The 19,488-nt window shown below is 62.2% G+C and overlaps 1 protein-coding gene across 6 annotated transcripts in view; it reads right to left on the bottom strand.

The window, feature by feature from the left end:
- KCNQ1 (potassium voltage-gated channel subfamily Q member 1) overlaps window positions 1–19,488 on the bottom strand; it is a 319,343-nt gene that overhangs the window by 215,851 nt on the left and 84,004 nt on the right. For all 6 annotated transcript variants that reach the window (XR_013550302.2, XM_078433824.2, XM_078433821.2 and 3 more), the window contains 4 exons: window positions 14,361–14,471; window positions 13,602–13,697; window positions 11,415–11,537; window positions 10,404–10,548 (listed from right to left, as the gene is read on the bottom strand). Coding sequence is in view for 5 of the 6 variants with exons in the window: in XM_078433824.2 (XP_078289950.1) it covers window positions 10,404–10,548; window positions 11,415–11,537; window positions 13,602–13,697; window positions 14,361–14,471 (475 nt within the window). In the remaining variant the exon portion in view is untranslated. The remainder of the gene's footprint in view (window positions 1–10,403; window positions 10,549–11,414; window positions 11,538–13,601; window positions 13,698–14,360; window positions 14,472–19,488) is intronic.

Below are 19,488 nucleotides of genomic sequence, written 5' to 3'. Positions count from 1 at the left end.
ATAAAATAAAATAAAATAAAATAAAATAAAAATAAAAAGTTGAACTATCGGGGCACCTGGGTGGCTCAGTCGGTTGAGTGTCTAACTTCAGCTCAGGTCATGATCTCACTGTTCGTGGGTTCGAGCCCCGCGTCGGGCTCTGTGCCGACAGCTCGGAGCCTGGAGCCTGCTTCAGATTCTGTGTCTCCCTCTCTCTCTCTCTGCCCCTCTCCCGCTCATGCTCTGTCTTTCTCTGTCTCTAAAAATAACATTAAAAAAATGCTAAAAAAAAATGTGAGCATGTCCCAAGGACACAGAAGCCAGCTTGAAAAGGCTTCTGCTGGCCAAATCTGGGACAATTTGAATATCAAAATAATTAAGGACACTAAAGAATTATAATAAAAAAATCCATGAGCCCATGCATATAGATAATAAGTCCCAGAAACAGACAGATGGGGGAGAAGGGAGGTTTTCCCACAGAACGACTTGGGGATGTCTTCTCTTGGAATAAATACCATTCTGGCTGGAAAGGCAGCTCCTAGTACTTCTGTGGGAGGTGTGCTAGAGCTGAGAGGGCATCAGCCACCATAATCAACATGGTTCCAGAAAATCTCTGCATCTGAGAGACGTTTTAAAATAGGGAACAGGAAGGGCGCCTGGGTGGCTCAGTCGGTTAAGCGACCGGCTTCGGCTCAGGTCATGATCTCACGGTCCGTGGGTTTGAGCCCCATGTTGGGCTCTGTGCTGACAGCTCAGAGCCTGGAGCCTGCTTCGGATTCTGTGTCACCCTTTCTGCCCCTCCCCCGCTTGCACTCTGTCTCAAAAATAAAATAAACATTTAAAAAAAAACTTAAAATAAGGAACCAGATGTGCTCATGGCCTTGCACGATTTCCCTGTCGCTTATCGGTTACAAAGCAAAGTAGGACAAGTCTTCGGCGGGTGATTAAAGTCACACCCCATTTCAGGGCAGAGAGAATCAAATGTCCTGGGGTGGGTCACCCCAAGAAGGACACCATGTCGCTGATGGAATGTTCCAGCTGGGAAGGCACAACCTGAATCTAACTACAAGGGAAACATCCTGCAAATCCCCAAGAAGTGGCAGGACTGTGGCCCGCAGAAACGCGAACGCCGTAAAAGGCGGAAACTGGAAATGTTCCAGGTTCAAGAAGGCTCTGGAGACAGGACAGCTGATGGCAGCGGTCACTGCGAACAGCTATGAAGGGCAGGGTCACGTCCACTGGCACAACGGAACGCAGGTGGGTTTGGAGAGAGGGCTGGACCCACGTTTGTGCAGGGCGCTGTAAAAGGGGGACTTTTGTTTTTAGGAAAAACACGGCAAACATTTCGGGGCCACGGTCTCCAGAGTGGGCAGCTTACTGTCAAAGGACTCAGAGAACCAGGTACATCAAGATCCCTACAGAAAGGGGTACGAATGGTAAAACGAATGCGGCAAAATGAACCCTGAGGTATCCCCTTGGCCTAGTGGTCTTCAACTGGAAGCGATTTTGCCCAGGGGAGACCTTTCTCTGGTCACCACGCTGGCCCCAGAAGAGGCCAGGGAAGCTGAGCCCTCGACAAAGCACGGTCTGGCCCCCGATGTCACTGGTGCCGCAGGGGAGAAAACCCGCTTCGCTCGGCTGACAAGACAGAGCCCTGCCCGGGTGGCCGGTGGTAGCCCGCAGGGGTGCCAGGAAGGGAGCCCTCGAAAGTGACCCGGCAACGCCCACGATGTTAATAATGCACCTGATCCTGAGCCAGGGGCTGAACTGAGTCCCTGCAACTCACACACTAGCTCTGTCGACCCCAGCACCTCAGACGTTTGGAGAAGGGCCTCAAAGAGGTCAGTTCCGACAAGGCTGCTGGTGCGGATCCCACTGCACTATGGCGGGTGTCCCTATACAGGAAATTTGGACAAACGGGGACGCAGAGGAAGGACAGGGGGAGGACGTGGCGAGAAGGTGGCCATCGGCAAGCCCAGGAAAGACGACAGCGTGACCCGAAACCTTTCCGCCTCCAGGATGGGCGAGATGCATTTCTGTTGCCCAAGCCACCCAGTCTGCAGTCTTTTGTTATGGAAGTTTCCAGCAAACTAATACATCCTGGAATGAAGGAGAGACTTCAGGCTGCAGGCTGAATGCCCCAGCAAGGAGGCACACCGTGTGCAGCTGAGCGGGAAAGGCGAGACAGCGTGCGGGACGGGATCCCGTGAGTTCGGAAATCCGTGACGAGCCCGTTTACAGCACGAGCCATGGGAGGGCAATACAACCTTAAAAGAAAAACCGGCCCCAGGATCTGTGGGGTGAGAAGCTGGGTGGAGAGTGAGTGGGCGCCCGGGAGAGTGGTTCCGGGTGGGAGGCCAGAGGCACCAGGAAGCTGGCCACACACAGGCCCGGGGCGGGTGGGGGGGTGGGGCACTCGCGTGTTCTAACTCGCTTGGTCAACACAACAACCCCACAAGGGTCCCCATTTCGCGGATTCAGAAACCGAGGCTGGGAGAAGGCAGTGGCCTGCCCAGGGTCACCCAAGAGAAAACGGCACAACTTCCTTCGGCCCCAGGAAGGCCGGCCGTCAGGTTGTACTCAGAGCCACTCCCCGAATCTGCCACTCGGCTTTTAAGGACAAAACTGTAAAGGAAGGATTTAATTTTCCTGCCGCGGAACTTGGCACTAGATTTAAAAATAATAATGCTAGGGGCGCCCGGGTGGCTCAGTTGGTTAAGCGTCCGACTCTTGACTTCAGCTCAGGTCATGACCTCACGGTTTGTGAGTTTGAGCCCCACATGGGGCCCTGTGCTGATGGAGTGAAGCCGGCTTGGGATCCTCTCTCTCTCTGCCCCCCCCCCCCCCCCCCCGCTCATGCTATCACTTTCAAAATAAATAAACTTAAAAAATAGTAGTGATAATAAGCCGGCTTGGGATCCTCTCTCTCTCTCTGCCCCCCCCCCCCCATGCTATCGCTTTCAAAATAAATAAACTTAAAGAATAGTAGTGATAATAAGGAAAGGTGGGACAGACCACAATGATGCTACGGACACATGCACGCGCGTGTGTGTGCGATCCATCGCAACGTACGTGTTATCTGTCTGAGTACACAAATAAAACTCTGTTTTACAAACAGAGCATATAACCTTAACAAGTCCAAGGAGCATTTACAAAAGCAATGCTTTTATGTTTGCCCTTGGACACAAAGAAAATCTTCACTTAGTAAAAGCAAATACTTCGCAGCCCACGTCCTCTCACTGTAAGGCTGTTAAGTTAGAAATAACAGCGATAAAACATGTTCTGCTTCAAAAGCAGGAAAACATTTCTTTAGGCCAAAGAGAAAGTCAAAACGTAAAAGCGACCAGGAACGCGACGAAAAGGAACACATTTCACAGTAAGATCTACGTCACAGCTAGCGCTGCCATCAGAGGAAAATATATGTGACTTCTAAAACGCCTCGTAGAAGCGAGACTTTAGATACACTAGGTGTGCGTCTCACTCAAGTTTTTAAAAAAGTGAATAATCAGGAAGACGGGATACATAGATATAAAAGCCCAAGTTGGGGAAATAGAAAACAAAAACAGTGAAATGGTAGTTTTCGGCTAAGAAAGTAAACGTTATATATTATATATATTAAATATTATATTATTATTATAAAGATTAATATAATAGAATATAAATAATACATGTTATAAATATATATGATACATGCTATTGTATGTATGTATACATACAATGTATACAAATATTATGTATTTGTATACATAATAATGTATAACAAATATCATGTTAAATATATAATTATTATATACATCATTCATATATATATATATATATATATATATATATATATATATATATATATATAAAGCAGATAAATGTCTCATGAGCTTAGAGGGAAAACAGGCAAAACTCAAAGCTCAGGCAAGAAACAAAGAGCTGACAGAGAAGAACTCAACTCACTAGAAGTAACTTGCCACCAAGAGGCAACATAATTGAAACCCTTGAGGATTAAAGAGCAATGAATAAATTACCTCCAAAGAGGCAGCACATTTATTTAGAACAAATTACCATAAAGCAGACTTTTAAAAAGAAATTAAAGATCTCCTTGAGCACACGTACCGGCCCAGATGGTTTTACAACTTTGCTGCGCTGCTGAGCCCCTGGAGAAGGGGACTCCGGAGCTATTTTCCGACGGGTGTGGGACGCGCGACAAGGTGGGCGGGTCTCCCCGGTGCAGACACTGTGTCCGCGCCGACGTGGTGGCAGACGGCCTCCTTTTCTGAGCCTGGGGTACAGTCGCCTCCGCGATCAGCCGTCGGGGGAGGGGGGCACGCCGCGGACACGTCTCACGGGTTCAACGCGCACACCGTGCTTCCCGTAAGGGGGTGTCCACCCGCGGGTGTAGACGGTTGGCTACCTTTTGCCGGTTAACGACCGCAGAAATGAGCATCCTGACAACGGGTCGTCTTGCAGACGTGCAACGCAAGTGCGGGATACATTTCTGGAAGGGTTCAAGGGCGCACACGTCTCGAATTTTCACGGCAGTGGCCGTTTTTGTCTCCATAGAGCCTCTATCCGTTTATCCGCCCAACGTGGTGACTCAGCTTGAGGGTTCGCGCGTGCTTGGCCCACGAGGCTCCTCACTCTTCAAAGTCTCGATAGATGAATACAGCTCCCGTCGCGTTAATTTACATTTCTGTGATCGCCACTGAGGTTATTGGCATCTGTTCATTGGTAAGAATCTCGGGATTCCTCTTCTCCAGACCTGTTTTTATAGCTTTTACCCTTTCGTCTTCATGACCCACAGAGCTTCCTGGTATCTGGGTGAAATTAGCCCCACGTGTACAATATGAGCCGCGACTATTTCCTCCAGATCATCATTTAAGAAATGGTTTGGGATTTTGTTTTTGCTACGCACGACATTTTTATTTTACGTTTTCACTGAAGCGTGCCGGACACACAACAAAGTGGCCGTGTTTAGAGCGTGCCGCTCGGTAACTTTTGACACGCGACAACGTCGTCACGATCGAGATCGTGAACATACCCATCGGCCCCAGGTCTCCCTGTGCCCTTCTCCTCCTCCCAACCCAATCGCGCCCGCACACCTGCTGGCCTTGTGGTCCCAGACCAGTCTGCCCTTCCCGGGCCTTCACACAGATGGAATGAGCAACATGTACTCTTTGCTTTTCTTCCTTCCTCTCTTTCTCTCTCTCTCTTTCTCTTTCTCTCTCCCTGCCCCCCCCTTCCCCTTGCTCTTTCTTCCTTCCTTCCTTTCAGTCTGGCTTCTTTCGCTCACCATCATTATTCTGGCATTTATCCAGGCCGGTGTGTATACTCATGGCTCGTCCTTTCTGATTTCTGAGGACTATTTCACTGTGTGGGCTAAACCACGAGGGGTATCTGCACTGTTTCCAGTTTTCAGAAAACACTACGACGGTGATATTCCACGTCCAAGCGTCCGTATACACGTCTGCTCTCTGTTCTTTTTTCTCCTGGATGCTCATTCAGGAACGGAATGGCTGGATAATATGCCAGGTGCACACATAATGTTCTCAGAAACTCGCAGCCTGTTCTCTAGAGCAGCTGTGCCGTTCGAGTGTCCAGCGGGAGTGCGTGAAGGGCTCGGTGCCCGCGTCCTGGGCAGCACTCGCGTGAGTGATGGAAGCTTCCCTCGTGAAGCCACGACACGCGGTAAAACGTTCTTAATTTTAGCCAATATAATCGCGTAGTAACGTCTCATGGTGGTTTTAGTTTGCGCTTCCCTAATAACTGATGGTGCGGAACATATCCTCACGTGCTTATCTGTACATCTTCTTGGGTCAATGTTCAAACGCGGCCTGCTTTTCGTATAAATCTTTAAATTTTTTTAGATGTTTATTTATTTATTTTGAGAGCCAGAGCGTGAGTGGGGGAGGGGCAGACAGAGAGGGAGACACAGAATCCGAAGCGGGCTCCAGGCTCCGAGCCGTCAGCACAGGGCCCGACGCGGGGCTCGAACTCGTCAACCGCGAGATCGTGACCCGAGCCGAAGTCGGTCGCTCCACCGACTGAGCCACCAGGCGCCCCAGGATGCCATGCTTTCGATGTTACCGTAAACGCTGTCGACCTCAGATTACGGGCTGCCGGAACACAGGTGTAGACGTGACGTTTGAGTGTTGACCCGGCTCCACTCACCTGCTCCTTCCCAGCCTGGGCGCCCGGGGTTTCCGCCTCTGGACCGTCCGCCCGGGATTTCTGCTTCTGGACCGTCCTGCAGGCTAGAACCTCCAGGTTGAGGCGGAGCAGAACTGATAAGAGCAGGCATCCTCGCCAAGATCCCGACTGCAGGGGGACAGCAGCCCGTCTTTCCTCGCTAAGTGTCTCAGCTGGAGCTGACTCGGGGGTGGTCTTTGCCGAGATCCTCCCTCTCTTCTGTCGACAGAGAGCCGTTATAATGAATGGCCAACCCGAACCCCGGTGCGGGGGCCAGGACGGGGCCCCAAACGAGGACCTTCTCCTCCAACCCAGGTGAGGCCGCCCTGGAAGCCACAGAAGCCTGGTGCCCGGCCTCATCCTCAGGGTCACAGGGACAGCGCCCAGAGTAACCTGGGGACTCGTTACGGACACGCCCCCGGGCCTCCCCGCGCACCCTGGGACCTGAAATCTCAGTGGGGGCAGCCCGGGTCTGTGTTAAAACTCTCCTCGTGATTCGAGGGACCCCCAGGGAAGTTCCAACCCGGAGCGTCACCGCCCAGCCCTCTGCCGTGGAGGAGCTCAGGGCTTCCCTTGCTGGGGACACTCTGTCGCCAGGACGAGGACCTGGGTTTCGGCAACGAGTAGACCTGGTTTCGTCAAAGGCCTCTCTCTACGAACTCCCAAACGAGCTCACTGGAACGAGCAAACGTCTCCTGTGGGCTCCACGGGGGGCATCCCCAAGGGCCAGGGGTGAAGCCGCCTCTGGAACGGTGGCCGTGTGCGGGCAGCACGGCGTCCGCTCACGCCAGGAGCCACGGTGTGGACTGGATGAGGGACGGCGGGAGGGCGCACTCAAATGACACGCACAAAGCGAGAGAGAAGCCAGCGAACCAGCCCGCGCACTGGCCAACACGGAGAAAAAAGAAAATTCGTTGGTGTTGGCCTGTTTTCTCGGAATAAAAGTAAAAAGCCTCCCCTGATACGTGGGGAGAGGCTCGTTCGGACAAGAGGCTGGGTTCGCATTGACCCCTCACGGTCGTCTAGAAAACCCCGTGCCTATAAACCTGCACCACAAACGTTCTGCACAGGTTCACGGGGTCACCCTACGCAAGGGACAGCTTCTCCAGAGAGGCGTCCCCTCAACAGGGCGCACGGGGGGGGGGGCCCACGAGAAGGAGCCCACGCTTACAGACCCACGGGGAAATAAGCCGTCGTGAGAAAAAGTTGGGGGAGCCACAGGGAGCAGAGTTAGACTCTTCGAGAACCGCGGGCGGTGACGTGACGTCACCCTGGTGATGGAATGAGTGCGTTCACATGACTCGGAAATTCCAAGTTGTAAGTCACGAGGAAGACACGGGCCAAGCAGATGACGCCCTCACCCGCGGAGGCGCAGAAGTAACGGAAACTAACATCTCGGCGGGTGGATTAACCCGTGGGTTAGACACAGCTGCGCAGTTAGCAAACTGGAAGGAAGCTGCTAGAATGCAGTGCAGGGAGACTGAGCAGGAAAATACCAGAGACGGCCCGGGAGGCCAGGACGCGGGGGTCAGGCAGGCGTTTCGGGGGCAGGTCAGAGCATTTAGGGGAGGCGGTAACCTGTGACGGGACCGTGCTAACTTTCCACAGCGGATGAAAGACACAAACCCGCAGGTTTATCACAGCAGGACGAACAGAGATAATCCACCGCCCTGGGTCACCGTCCCGGAACCACCCAGCACCGACGTCCAAGGGAAGGCCCTCGAAGTCTCCAGAGGGGGCCGGGCCACTCCCGAGGACGGCCGCACAGCTGGACAACGCGCCTGCCGAGCGTTCACAGAGAATACGTATCTCAACCCGGAACCTTCCCCCAGCTAGACCCCCATCCGACAGCAAAGTCGGAACACGGAGGCTCGGGGCAAAGACCGGGTTGACCCCCAACAGACCGTCACTGAAGGAACCGCCGAAGGGCCTTCAGGAAGAAGGATGTTAAACCCTGAGACGGAATCCAGCGGATCTGCTGGTAAATATCGGCAAGTGTCCACGAACCCAACAAGCGACAGATTCAGGGGATCCACAAGCAAGACACGGGGCAGGGGCGGCGTGTGAGGGGGGTGGGGTGGGATCCGGAGCGCGGGGCCCGTAGTCCCGTGAGGGCCGCCCCCCGAGGGGAGGGCGACAGGCCAGGCCCGGCGGGTGGGGCCGCAGACTGCGTCCCCCGAACTGGGCCCGTGAGCGGCGGGCCCCACACAGGCTGGGGACTCGGCGGCCCTGACCACCTTGAGATGGAAGTGAGGGTGCCCCCAGCGCCTCACGGCCCGCCTGCCCTCAGGGGTCGCCCCCAGGCTGCCCGGGTCTACGGGAGCTCCTCCCGCTGGCCTTGACTCCTCTGACCCCCAGCCCCACAGCCACCACGTCACTCCAGGCGCTGGCCTGGCCCGAGGCTTGTCCTGCCCTGTCCCCATCCGTGCCATTCCTGGGCGAGCCTCAGAGGGCACAGGGCTGCCCGCAGCCACGCCTGCCCCGTGGGCTCCCAGCGCCCGTCCGACACCCGCAGGCTCCTGGGCACCGCTCCCGTCTTAGGAAGGAGGGTCAGCACGGCAGGAGCCCACGTGGGCCTCTCCACAGGAGGGAGGCCCCACACCCACCCCACCTGAGGAGTGCAGGTGGCGGGCCCGGGGCGGGGGTGGGGGGTGACGACGTGATCCCGCCCGGAAGCGCGGCTGCTCCCCCACGGCAACTCCATCACAGCCGCTGATCCTTCCTTCCCCTCCCCGGCCAGCTGTACTCAGCATTAACACCACCTCCTCCAGGAAGCCTGCGGGCCCAACCAGGCCGAGCCGGGTGCTCGTGCCCCAGACGCCCGTGCGCCTTCCTGCCTGATGCCAAGGCCCGCCTCGCCCCGGGGCCTCACCCTCACGCGCACGGAGCAGGGTCCTGACGACCAGGACAGCGTGAGCAGCCGGGGGCTGGAACCTGCACGAGAAATGCGGGGTGTGCAGGGGTGCGGCATGAGGCTCGGGCGCCAGGCCTCGGTGCGGCCGGTGGGGGGGGGGGGGGTACTCAGCGTGGCTGCTTGCGCCCTGCCATGTGGGGGCTGGGGCTGCGGGCCCTGGCCGGGATGAGGCCCCCTCTCCCCCGACCAGGGCTCTCAAGCGCCCCGGGTACCGCCCGTAGGCTGGGGGCCACTCGGGGCCCACAGCGGAGGCCCCGGAAACACAGCGGCTCCGGGCTGGGCTGACTCGTGCTGGCGGGAAAGGAAGACTCCCTGCGAAAGCACCCCACAAAGGGTGCCTGACTGTCCCTGCACTCGTGCCTCATTAACATTCTGCAGGCGGCACTGGGTACTTAATAACAGCAAGCGGGCTGAATGGACGGTTCCACACTCAGCAAACAGCACGAGAGGCTTCTACCCACACCGACCTGCCCATTAGCATTTGCAGAGAGCCCCCATTTGCATCGCGACAATGGTCCTGCCCCTGAATCCGGAGTTGGGGGGGCCGCCGGGCACTCGTTGGCACAATTGTTCCTTGTGCCCACTCCGGGGGGCGGCGGGGAGCGCGTCCCGGGGGCTCACCAGCGATGTGGCCAAACTCAGGCCAGAGCGGAATCCCAACAGCCTGCGACGGGGCCACGGTGGCCCGGTGCCCGGCGGGGTGGGCGCCCCCGTCCGGTCCACCGACAGCCCCAAGGAGCAGGCAGCAGCCGCGGCCTTTTTCCGGAACACTTTCTGCCCTTCTTCCAGGGGACTGTGACCAAATGCAGGAGGAAACACCGGGGGTCAGCCGCCCGAGAACCAAGCACTTGGCGGGCCAGGCGCCCGTAAGCACAAAGGGTCAGGAACAATATACGCTTGTCCCCCTTCTGCCACGTCTAAGACAGTGACACTGCCCTCCCGACTGCCAATGTGCTAGCACATTCTGGTGGGTGCCGGGAAGAGGTCCAAGGAAGGAGAGACCCACACGGCGGTGACGCACGAGCAGAGGCACACGGTGTCGAGGACAGACGCGGGCACGCAGCGCTGGCTCGGGACCCCCGCCACCAAGACCGGGGGGTCCGCACGCATGGGCCACCTCCCTTCTGCCTGGTATGGGGCGCTGGCCGCACAGCGGGACCGAGGCGGGGCCCGGCACCTGCAGCCCAGAGTCCGCAACAGAGCTGGAGGAAGGGTCCCTCCGGGGTGGGGTCTGTGGGGGGAGGGCAGGGCCTTGGCGGGCGGACACCAGGTCAGTGGGAGCTGAGCGCCCATCCCTGTCCCCACACCACCACCCTGGGCGAAGGATCCTCACCAGAGCTGTCGCAGGTGTCCACGGAGAAGTGGTCTGGCCTCCGCTTTTCTGACACAGGCTCGCATGTGATGTGGGGGACCGTGAGCGTCTTCTCTCCGGGACTCACCCCGTTGTCCTTGTCCAGTTTGAACTTTTTCTTCTTTACCTAAGACCACGAGCAGTAAGCTGGCGCTTCCCGGGGGTCCCCAGCCCCAGAACCCCTCAGCAGCCCCCAAGGGCACCAGCCAGGGAGCCAGGCCTCAGGGCCAGCAGACGGGGTGCTGTGGGGGGCTCGGCACAGGCGCTGCCTGGGGGCTCGGGCTGAAGGGGCCGGCGGACGGGAAACCGGACAGGTAAACATACAAGCGGGCACGTGGGGACCAGGGCTGTGGCCACCGGGAGTTCCGGCACGCGGTGGGGGCCATCGGGGGGACAGCCTGGGGCCGGCAAAGGTGACGTGGAGGAGGAGGTGTGGGAGCCGGTGAGGGCGTTTGGCAAGGGAACAGCGAGTGCAGAGGCGTCAGGGGCGGCTGGCAACGGGAGGCCTGGGTGCCCCCCTCAGTCCCCACACCGGCCCCATCGTGACGCTCTTGCTCAGAGCCTGCCCGAGCCCCCTGCACCACGACCCGAAGACCGACTTCCCCGAGCTGGGGAGAGACCTCCGTCCTGACCGGCACCCGCTGTCCCCAGCACAGAAAGCCTGACATCAGGGCCCTCTCAAGAGCCTTGTTCCCAACCTCTGGCCAGAACCCAGCCCGTCCTGTTCCCAGGGCCGCCCCCTGTGGGCCTCCCATAGTCCTGGCCTGGGAGCACCAGTCCTACGTGGCCCCGAGCCAGGGGGACCCCCAGGTGGCAGGACCCAGCACAGGCGCCCACCCCCAGGGCCCAGAGTGGCACCAGTGCCCTGATGTGGCGCCGCTGAAATGCCAGGGCCGAACCCCGGCCAGCAGCCGTGGCCCCCAGGGCCTCCCCACCCCCACCCCACCCCCCGCTCACGAGGGATCCCTGCAGGAGGCAGGTGGGGGCTGTTACCATGACGGACTTCTTGGGCTTGGGGCTGGGGGACAGCAGGGTGTGGCTCCGGGTGGGTTTCCGGACGTAGATGTTCCAGGTGGAGGACTCGGGGTTCTCAGCTGCATAGCACCTCCACGCCGTCTGAACAAGCGCAGGGGAGACGCGGTCAGCCGCCGGGCCCGCCCGCACCCTGGCCTGCGTGCCAGCCCCCCACCTCCCGGGGCTGCTCCCGCGCCAGGCGGCTCACGGCCTAACCCACGGGCCGGTACCCACAGCTCGGGCGCCACGGAGGCCCCACCCGCAGATGCAGACACCCTTCGGCTGCCTCTCCTCGGGGCACGCACGGCGGGTACAGGGACGGACACAGACACTGAGGACACCCAGGGCCTGTGGGACACCAGGCAGGGGGGCAGGGGGCGTGGGGGGGCGGGCCCCTCCCAGAGGCCCACATATGGGGTCCCGGAGCCCGGGCACGGCCTGCCGCCGTGGGGAGCCCTGGACCCACATCCTAGAGAGATGCCCGTGGCGACCGCCACACAGGAATGACCCAGAGGAGGGGACACCACTGCACGGGATCCGAGTGGAGGACATGCCGTGTCCGGGTAGGCAGCAGGGGACAGACAGCAGGGAGCAGACAGGGGAGCTGGCAGGGTTCGTGGGAGGCCGTGACACCACCCAGGATGGGGACCTGGACAGACACAGCAGCCCTCCCTGCCCGGGACGCTCAGGGGACGGCCACAGGCCTGGCCCCTCCACGGCCACGTGCCACCTCTGTGTCCCACCATCCCCACAAACGTAAGGCCGCCGCCCGCTTCCCGCCCGGGTCCGGTCCACGTTCCCTCCTCTGGGCCCCAGTCCTGCCGTGGTGGACGTGTCCGCACCCCTCGAGCTCAGCACCCGAGCCCGGGCTTCACAGGGGTGCTCACCCCCGAGCACCGGCTCCGCCAGGACCCCGCCGTGCTCCCCTCCCGCCGGCAGCCTGCCCACGGCGGCCTGGGCTGGTTTTACGGGCCTGATTTATGGTCTCCCCGAAAGGAGAAGCTGTGGGCCGTAAAACCAGGCCTGAGGGGGCCCGGCCCCTCGGCTTTATGGCTGCGGCTGCTATTTCCTTCCCGTCCAGGTCCACCGTCCAGGCCCCAGACGGTGGGTTCCGGAAGGGTCCGGAAGGGCTTCAGAGGAATGAGGGGGCGCCCCTGGCTGAGCGAAACCTGGTGGCTGCTGCCTGTGCAGGGGGCCCTGCCCGGGGCGGATGGCGAAGGAGACCAGGGCCCCGGGGGTGACCCCAGGACCGTCCCTGAGGGGCATTCGGCACTGGGTGTGGCTGAGGTCCTCACATGTACGGCTGGACACCCACAGGGCCTGTGCCCCAGGACCCCCGCCAAGCTGCTCCCCGGGCGAGACCTGAGCCCGCTCATCCCTGCTCTGCCCCCGGGCAGGGGCCGGTAACCGTCTGGGACCCAGTTTTCGGCCTAAGTCTTTGTTCCGCTAAATTAAGAGCCAGCCATCCTCTGGTGTATCTGGGAGCCTGGGGTCACAGAACTGAGCATCCAGGGGCTCCAGGCCACCCTCCTTCCCCCGCCGCTCTTAGCCTCTGTCTCCTCCAGCACCCAGGCCTTGTCAAAGCGGCCTCGGGGTCCCCGTTGGGTACTGAGGGGCCTGTGAACCCAGAGCGTGGCTGTGCTGTCGGCTCGCCAGGCCTCACCTGCTGCCACCTGGGAGTCCCTAGCCCCGTGGGATGTGGGGAACACCCTGGAAGTACCCGTGCTGCACAAGCAGGGCCCTAGACCCTTGGGGTTTCCCTCCCAGACTCGCCCTGTGCCGAGCAGGGGGGTGACCACGAAAGGAGGCCACTGTGGCTGGAAGGTGAGGGGCCCACAGCAAGTTCACCCCAACCCGGGACGGGCCAGGGCACATCCCTGTCCCCTGGCCCGCCCCCCCAGGACCTACTCTTCCAACAGGACCTCCAGGGAGGGAGGTGGGCGCCCCGCGTTCCCGTGCCCACCCTGTCGGCATCGCCCACGCTTCCCAGAAGGCCCGAGCGCGTCTGTGTGGTAGCACGGGCTCATCTGTGTTCCAGAGGGACCCGTAGCAAGAAGGTCTCGTGAGCTTTGTGGCCGAGGGTAGTTCCTGGTTCCCAGAAGGGACGCCAGCCTGCACTTAACCCGCCGACGCCAGGCCGGACGTTAAGGACGGGAGGCACGTCACCTGAATGAGAGAGGCTGCGGCCGGGATCTGCCTGTTGAAGTGTTTCTGCCTCTGTTTCTGCTGGACCTTCAGGGCGAAGCCGGAGCCGAGAATCCCCTGGGAAGGAGCAGAGACGGGGGCTCGCGTCCACGCAGGCAGCCACCGCCCGGCCCGGCCTGTGGGGCACAGGTGCTGGGGACACGGGGCAGCACCGGGGCGCTGGCTCGGGCAGGAGGCGGCCCCCTCCCCAGGATCGCCAACGGGATGGATGGGGCCGGCTCGTCAGGGAGGGAGCTCCCCGTCCACACGGGATCAATCACGCACACACATAGATGCACACATGCTCTGTGTGACACACGCAGGGGACCACAGAGCACACACACAACCCACGCACGCTCACCACACAGCAGGTGCCCCAAACGCATGTGACACGCACACCTCCACGCGCTCGGGGAGCTAGAAGGTGTGGCCCTCGTGATCTGTGATTGCTCGGAAGGACATGGGTCAAAGCGGGGCCCAGGCCACCGCGCAAGGGAACCAGCGCCCCCACCAGGCGCACAGACTCCGCCTCTGCCCTCGCCTGGCGGCTGCTGTCGGTGTCTCCCCGAGACCCCTTGGGCCGAATGCGCCGGCCGCGCCCCACCGGCCTCCACCCACACCTGCTGCAAAGCACCCTCCAGGAGCAGCGGGGGCAGGGGACTCCCAGGGGCCTCTGTGAGTGGGCTTGCTCTCGGGGGGACCCTGCCCGCCCGGGAGCCCGGAGGAGGCGGGAGCACCTACCGCCGGGAGCGCAAAGAAGGATATGGCAAACACAGAGAAGCAGGAGGCAATGGTCTTCCCGACCCACGTCTGGGGCACCTTGTCCCCGTAGCCGATGGTGGTGACCGTGACCTGCGGGAGGCGCAGGGGGGCGGCGGTCAGGCCCAGAGCCCCGGGACGGGTGACCGTCGGGCCCGAACCCGCCACTCTGCCGACACAGACGCGGAGCTCCAGCCGCCACCACCGGGACGGCCGAGGCTGAGACCATGCCGGCGCGAGCCCTGCAGACGGCCGGGGTCCCCCAGACCCGGTGCCTCACGGGAAGCGGGTCCCCGGGCGTGCGCAGGGGGCCTGCCACCAGACGTGCGGCCAGGGGGCCCGCCCCACAGGAGGGCCTGCCCCAGCCCGCAGGAGTCCGCCCCCCGGGCCACCGACGTCGCCGTGCCGCAGCCCCCGGGAGGCCGGAAGTGCGCACTGAGGCTGGTCCTGCACCAGGAGCCCGGACGGGGATGATGCTTCGCTTCCTGACGCCGCCCCGGGTGCCAGATGTTCCAGTCGCCCTTCTTCCTAGAGGACCAGACGCAGCTCGAGCCTTCTTCTCGGTGGGGGAGCCGACCGGCAGAGCCTGCGGTGGGCCCACAGGCCCAGGGCCGGCCCCGCCCCCGCCCCCCAGGCTTGCGTCCTGCTTGCCTTCGAGGTTTGTCCCCTGGGGCCTCCGGCGTGAGCCTGAATAGACATCCTGCAGGACGTGAGCACGCGCCCTGGCTGCACCGCTCAGCCCCGACACGCCCCGCCCCTGCCTGCCTGGCTTCTGGGGCCGCCCGTGGGCTTTGCAGGAGCCTGGCCCGGGGACCTGGGGCCTCACACCCGCACGGCACGGCACGGCACAGCAGCAGGCTCGGTGGCCCAGAGTGGCCACGTGGCCTTCTGCCTTTGAGGTCCTCCTGTGCCAGCCCTGTGGTCACGGCCAGTCCGTTCTGGGAAGCCCGGCCTCTCCCCTCTGGAGCCTCCAGGCCAGGCCCAGGGCAGGACCAGGAAGGTCTGGGCGGGGCCTTCACTTGACATCCTGCCCGGAGGAGTCCCAGAGGAAGGCGGGACGCAGGGCCGGGGCCCGGGAGGCCCGTTTAATGGACTCCGACTGAGAGCAAGGCCCAGGCGGGGAGTGGCGAGGTCCGCCTCATCGCCGTCCGTCCCGGGACCCCGGTGGGTGCCTTCCACCAGCCACGGGGCACGGAGGGAGGAACCCAGGGGCCACAGGCAGGCAGGGACACACATGTCCGCTCGCAGCAAGAGGGGCCACGGCGCAGGAGGCCCGGTGGCACCAGCGAGCGCATCAGCACGCAGCGGGTCCAGACAAGCACTGGGCGTCCACGAAGGGGCCGGCCGCTGTGGAGCCTGGCCCGGGGCACCTGCCGTGGTCCTGGGCCTCCCGCGACGTCACCGTCCCTCAAAACCACACATCTCGCCGCGAGCGCCAAGCGCACTGAGCTGCCTACCGCCCGGCCCCTCAAAGGGACCAGCCGAGCCCGTGGAGGTGGGTGCGTGCCCACAAATGTGCCCCCCACACAGGCGGCACAGCACACACGCGTGCGAGCATCTCACGCACGCTCGGAACGAGCGAGGGCACGTAAGGAGGGGCCGGCGCCCACGCCGAGCCCTCCACGCTCTGGGACTTGCACGCGGGCCGCGCACGCCTGGGCCTCGGCGTGGGTACTGGCGGGGCGGAGCCAGGGGCAAGCCTGACAGTCAGCTGGCAGGTACGGGGGCCGCCCCTCAGCTGCGGGCCGTCCTCCCCGGAAGGCCTGCGCCCCATGTGTGAGGCCTGGCCCACAGCTGCCTGCGCCGAGGGCCCGGGTGCTCGGAGCGAAGGCAGAGCTGGGGCTGCGGACGGGATGAGGTCTGTCTGCTGGGGGAGAGGGTCTCCGGGGACCCTGCCCCACTAGCCCCCAGGGCTGTCCAGGCCGCCCCTGCCCTGTCCCCCCACGCCCGCACCCCGCAGGGCGGCCCCCTCGTGCCATTCCCTGGCCCTGCGCCGTCTGGGGTGCTGGGGCTCCTGGGGACTGGCCGGCCGGCGGAGATCAGGAGTGCCCGACCGGGCATCCCCCACCCCGGGGAGGGCACACGCCTCTCAGACCCCATCACAGACTTGCTTTGTCAAGTTAACGACGTCCTTCGGCTCTTGGAGGAAACGGCCCATCCCCACAGAGCTGTTTGTTTTTCCCGAATTCAGAGACACGGGCAGCTGCGGGAGGGTACTAACTGCCCAGCGCTTGCCACGCACCCCTGACCGGGGCGCGCCAGGGGCAGACGTGCACGCCCGGGCCCGCAAACGTGGGGGGACCCAGCATGACCGCTGGGGACAGGGCCGTGTGGCCCCGGGGACAGGCCTGTGGGGGCAGGGGACCGAGCTGTCCCCGGCCTCTGGAAGCCGCCGCGGGGGCGCGTGCTGGCGTCTGTGTCTCTGCTCACACGTGGAGGCACCTGGAAGCTTCCCCTCACACACAGTCCGCCCTGGTGCGGGAGGCCCTGTGGGCCCCCAGCGAGACGGGAGGGCCAGCCCAGAAACCCCGACCTGCCGGGGAGGCGGGTGGCCCGCGGCCACCCCACGGGCCTTGCCCGCCGGAGACGTCATGGCTGTCCGTCCGCGAGCAGGCGTGAGGACCACGCTGGTGGGTACACTCAGGGGCTAGCACTGCTGGCCGACTGTGACAGTGTCGTGAGGTAGGGGCCATCTTACCGAGGGGGAGACTGAGGCCGAGAGGGCAGTCACGGTGCGCGAGGCCTCACCTCTGGTAAGTGACTGAGCGGGCACGTTCCCACGACCCCGGGAAGGCTGCAGAGCAAACCCCGGGCCGGACGCTGTGCCACCAGCCTGCCCCGAGGAGGCTGCAAGGACACGGCCGGGGTCGGGAGAGTCACAGACCGACCGAGCGGGGGGCCGGGTGGATGGCGGGACACCTCGGGCAGCAGGCTTCTCGGGCGCTTGTCCTGAGGGTGCGCCCGGCACCAGCCCCTGTGGGGCCCCAGCCCGGCTGGCGGGAAGCGGTCATGGAGGGGACAGACGCATGTGGGGGCCAGGGAACCACCCGGCCAGGCTTCCTTTCCGTGGGAAGGACTCAATAAACAAACCCAGACCCACGCAGATCAGAGCCTCTCAGTGAGCGTATCTTCCCCTTCGCGGAAACCCTGGCGCTCCGGGCCACAGACACATCTGCTGCCCTCCTGGGCTTGCAGCCCCCGCGGAGAGCCCCACGTCAGCCCTCGGAGCCACTCTGCGGCCCCTCCGTCTTATGGACGGGGAAACTGAGGACCGGACCAGTCACGTGCTCGCTGGCCCCGGACCCAGTTCATCGGTGCAGCTGAGGAGGCATCTGTGGACTTCGTGGCCCGCCCTCCTTGTCTCCACCACCAGGCCTGATGAAGGGCATCATTCATTCCCGAGCCCCTTCCCTGCGGTGGGCCTGGCCCAGGGCCTGGGATGGGGATCAGAAGCGTGGGGGTCCTTGGGGTTCCGGGAGGCCAAAACACATGCACGGAAGGGGGCCATCCTGTGAGGAAGGTGCTGGAGGTGGGGAGCCGGTCAGGGGCGGAGCAGGACTCTCGAAGGCAGAAGGGCTAAGGGGTGTGACTGGGGCATCACGGCAGCCATGAACACCCTAGCGTGAGTTAGCTTGCTAAGGGTCTGTCGCAAGCGTCTGCCTTTGGGGAAAGCCCAGAGAACACGGGCTGGTGACAGGCCCCCACAATGTGCAGCCCGCCTCCGCCGCCTCCTCGCCGGGCGCCTGGGGCCCCAGGGGCCCCAGACCTCCCGTGTCCTCGCTGATTTGACTTCTCCCACAGTTTGTGGGCAGAGGCCCGCATTTTGTACCCAGTTTGCAGATGGGCTCACGGAGGTTGGGCGACCTGTACCAGGACGCACACGCGGTCAGCCATGCAGCTGACATGCAGTTCCACGTGTGGCTCTGCCCTGCCCCCCCCCCCCCCCCGCTCCTGACCACGGCTTCCTGTCTTCCTGTCTCCTGAGGCTGACCACGTGTCTCTCCCTGGGGCCGAAGCTGGAAAGCTCCTACCCTCACTGACATGAGCTGAACCCCCCCGCCCCAAGAAGAAATCGATCCCGTGTACCACCCTCACTGGGCCTACCAGGTCACGTGAGGACTCCTCCCCAGGGATCAGCCAGTGCACAGCGAGTACAAGAAGATGTGCTCACCCTGCGCACTCCTACGCATCCTGCAAAACCCACTGTCCGGGTCCTTCCCTGGGGAAGGCTCCCAGAGCCCACCACGCTCACCCCTACCTGATGTCTAACGGGCACAAGTCTGTGCCTGGGGTCCTGCGGACCTCGCTTCCCAGCTGCACAGCACCCTCCGGCTTTGCGGAGAGCTCCAGCAGAGAACGAGGCCTGGAACGGCTGGGGTCTGAGTGCTGGGCTGGGGGCCCGGCCTGCCACCCTGGGGGCCCAGGGCCTCGGTTTTTCCAGCTTCAGATGAGGTGCACGTGGACGTCTGGGGGGGGTCCTGTCCTCACGTAGCCCCTTCCTCAGCCCCCAGACCCCTATGACCTCACACCACCAGGATGTAGGAGCCCCGGAGCCCGGACCCCTCTGGAGCCGCCAGCTGCCGAGACTGGCAAGGGTCGGGCTGAAACGCAGGGACGGGCTTCCAGCGTTTTTGCGCTAAATTCTAAATTTAGACGCGGGGGGTAAACAGAGCCCAGCAGCCTCCCGATTTTAGAGACCCCCGGGCGCTAAACAGAGGAGCCCGTGTTTGCAAAAACGGCTTTTCCCTCCACTCAAACTTTAACACAAACAAACGCATTTTGTTCCAAGGGCACAGAAAAAGGTCTTAAATCCTCCCCAAACACCTCAGCAGCCAGGCACGGGGCGCCACACCTGGGGGAACAGGGGGCTTGCACGCCAGAGCCGGGTGTCCCCACCCGGCGTGGGGGCACGGCGGGGGGTGGGGGGAGACACACAGCCTTTGAGCTGCCACCCTAGCTGGACAACCTAGGGACTGGGGCAGGCGAGGGGACTTCTCGTGAAGTCTGGCCGGCACACGGCGGTCCCGGGCTGCGGAATAGCATCCCCCCAACATTCGTGTCCGCGAGACCCTAGGAACGGGAGTGCCTTGGGAAACAGGGCCTCTGTCGA

The sequence above is a fragment of the Panthera onca genome, chromosome D1 (genome assembly GCF_046562875.1).
Source record: "Panthera onca isolate mPanOnc1 chromosome D1, mPanOnc1 haplotype 2, whole genome shotgun sequence".
In the NCBI taxonomy this organism is placed as follows: Eukaryota; Metazoa; Chordata; class Mammalia; order Carnivora; family Felidae; genus Panthera; species Panthera onca.
This window is presented reverse-complemented; position numbering and strand designations above follow the sequence as displayed.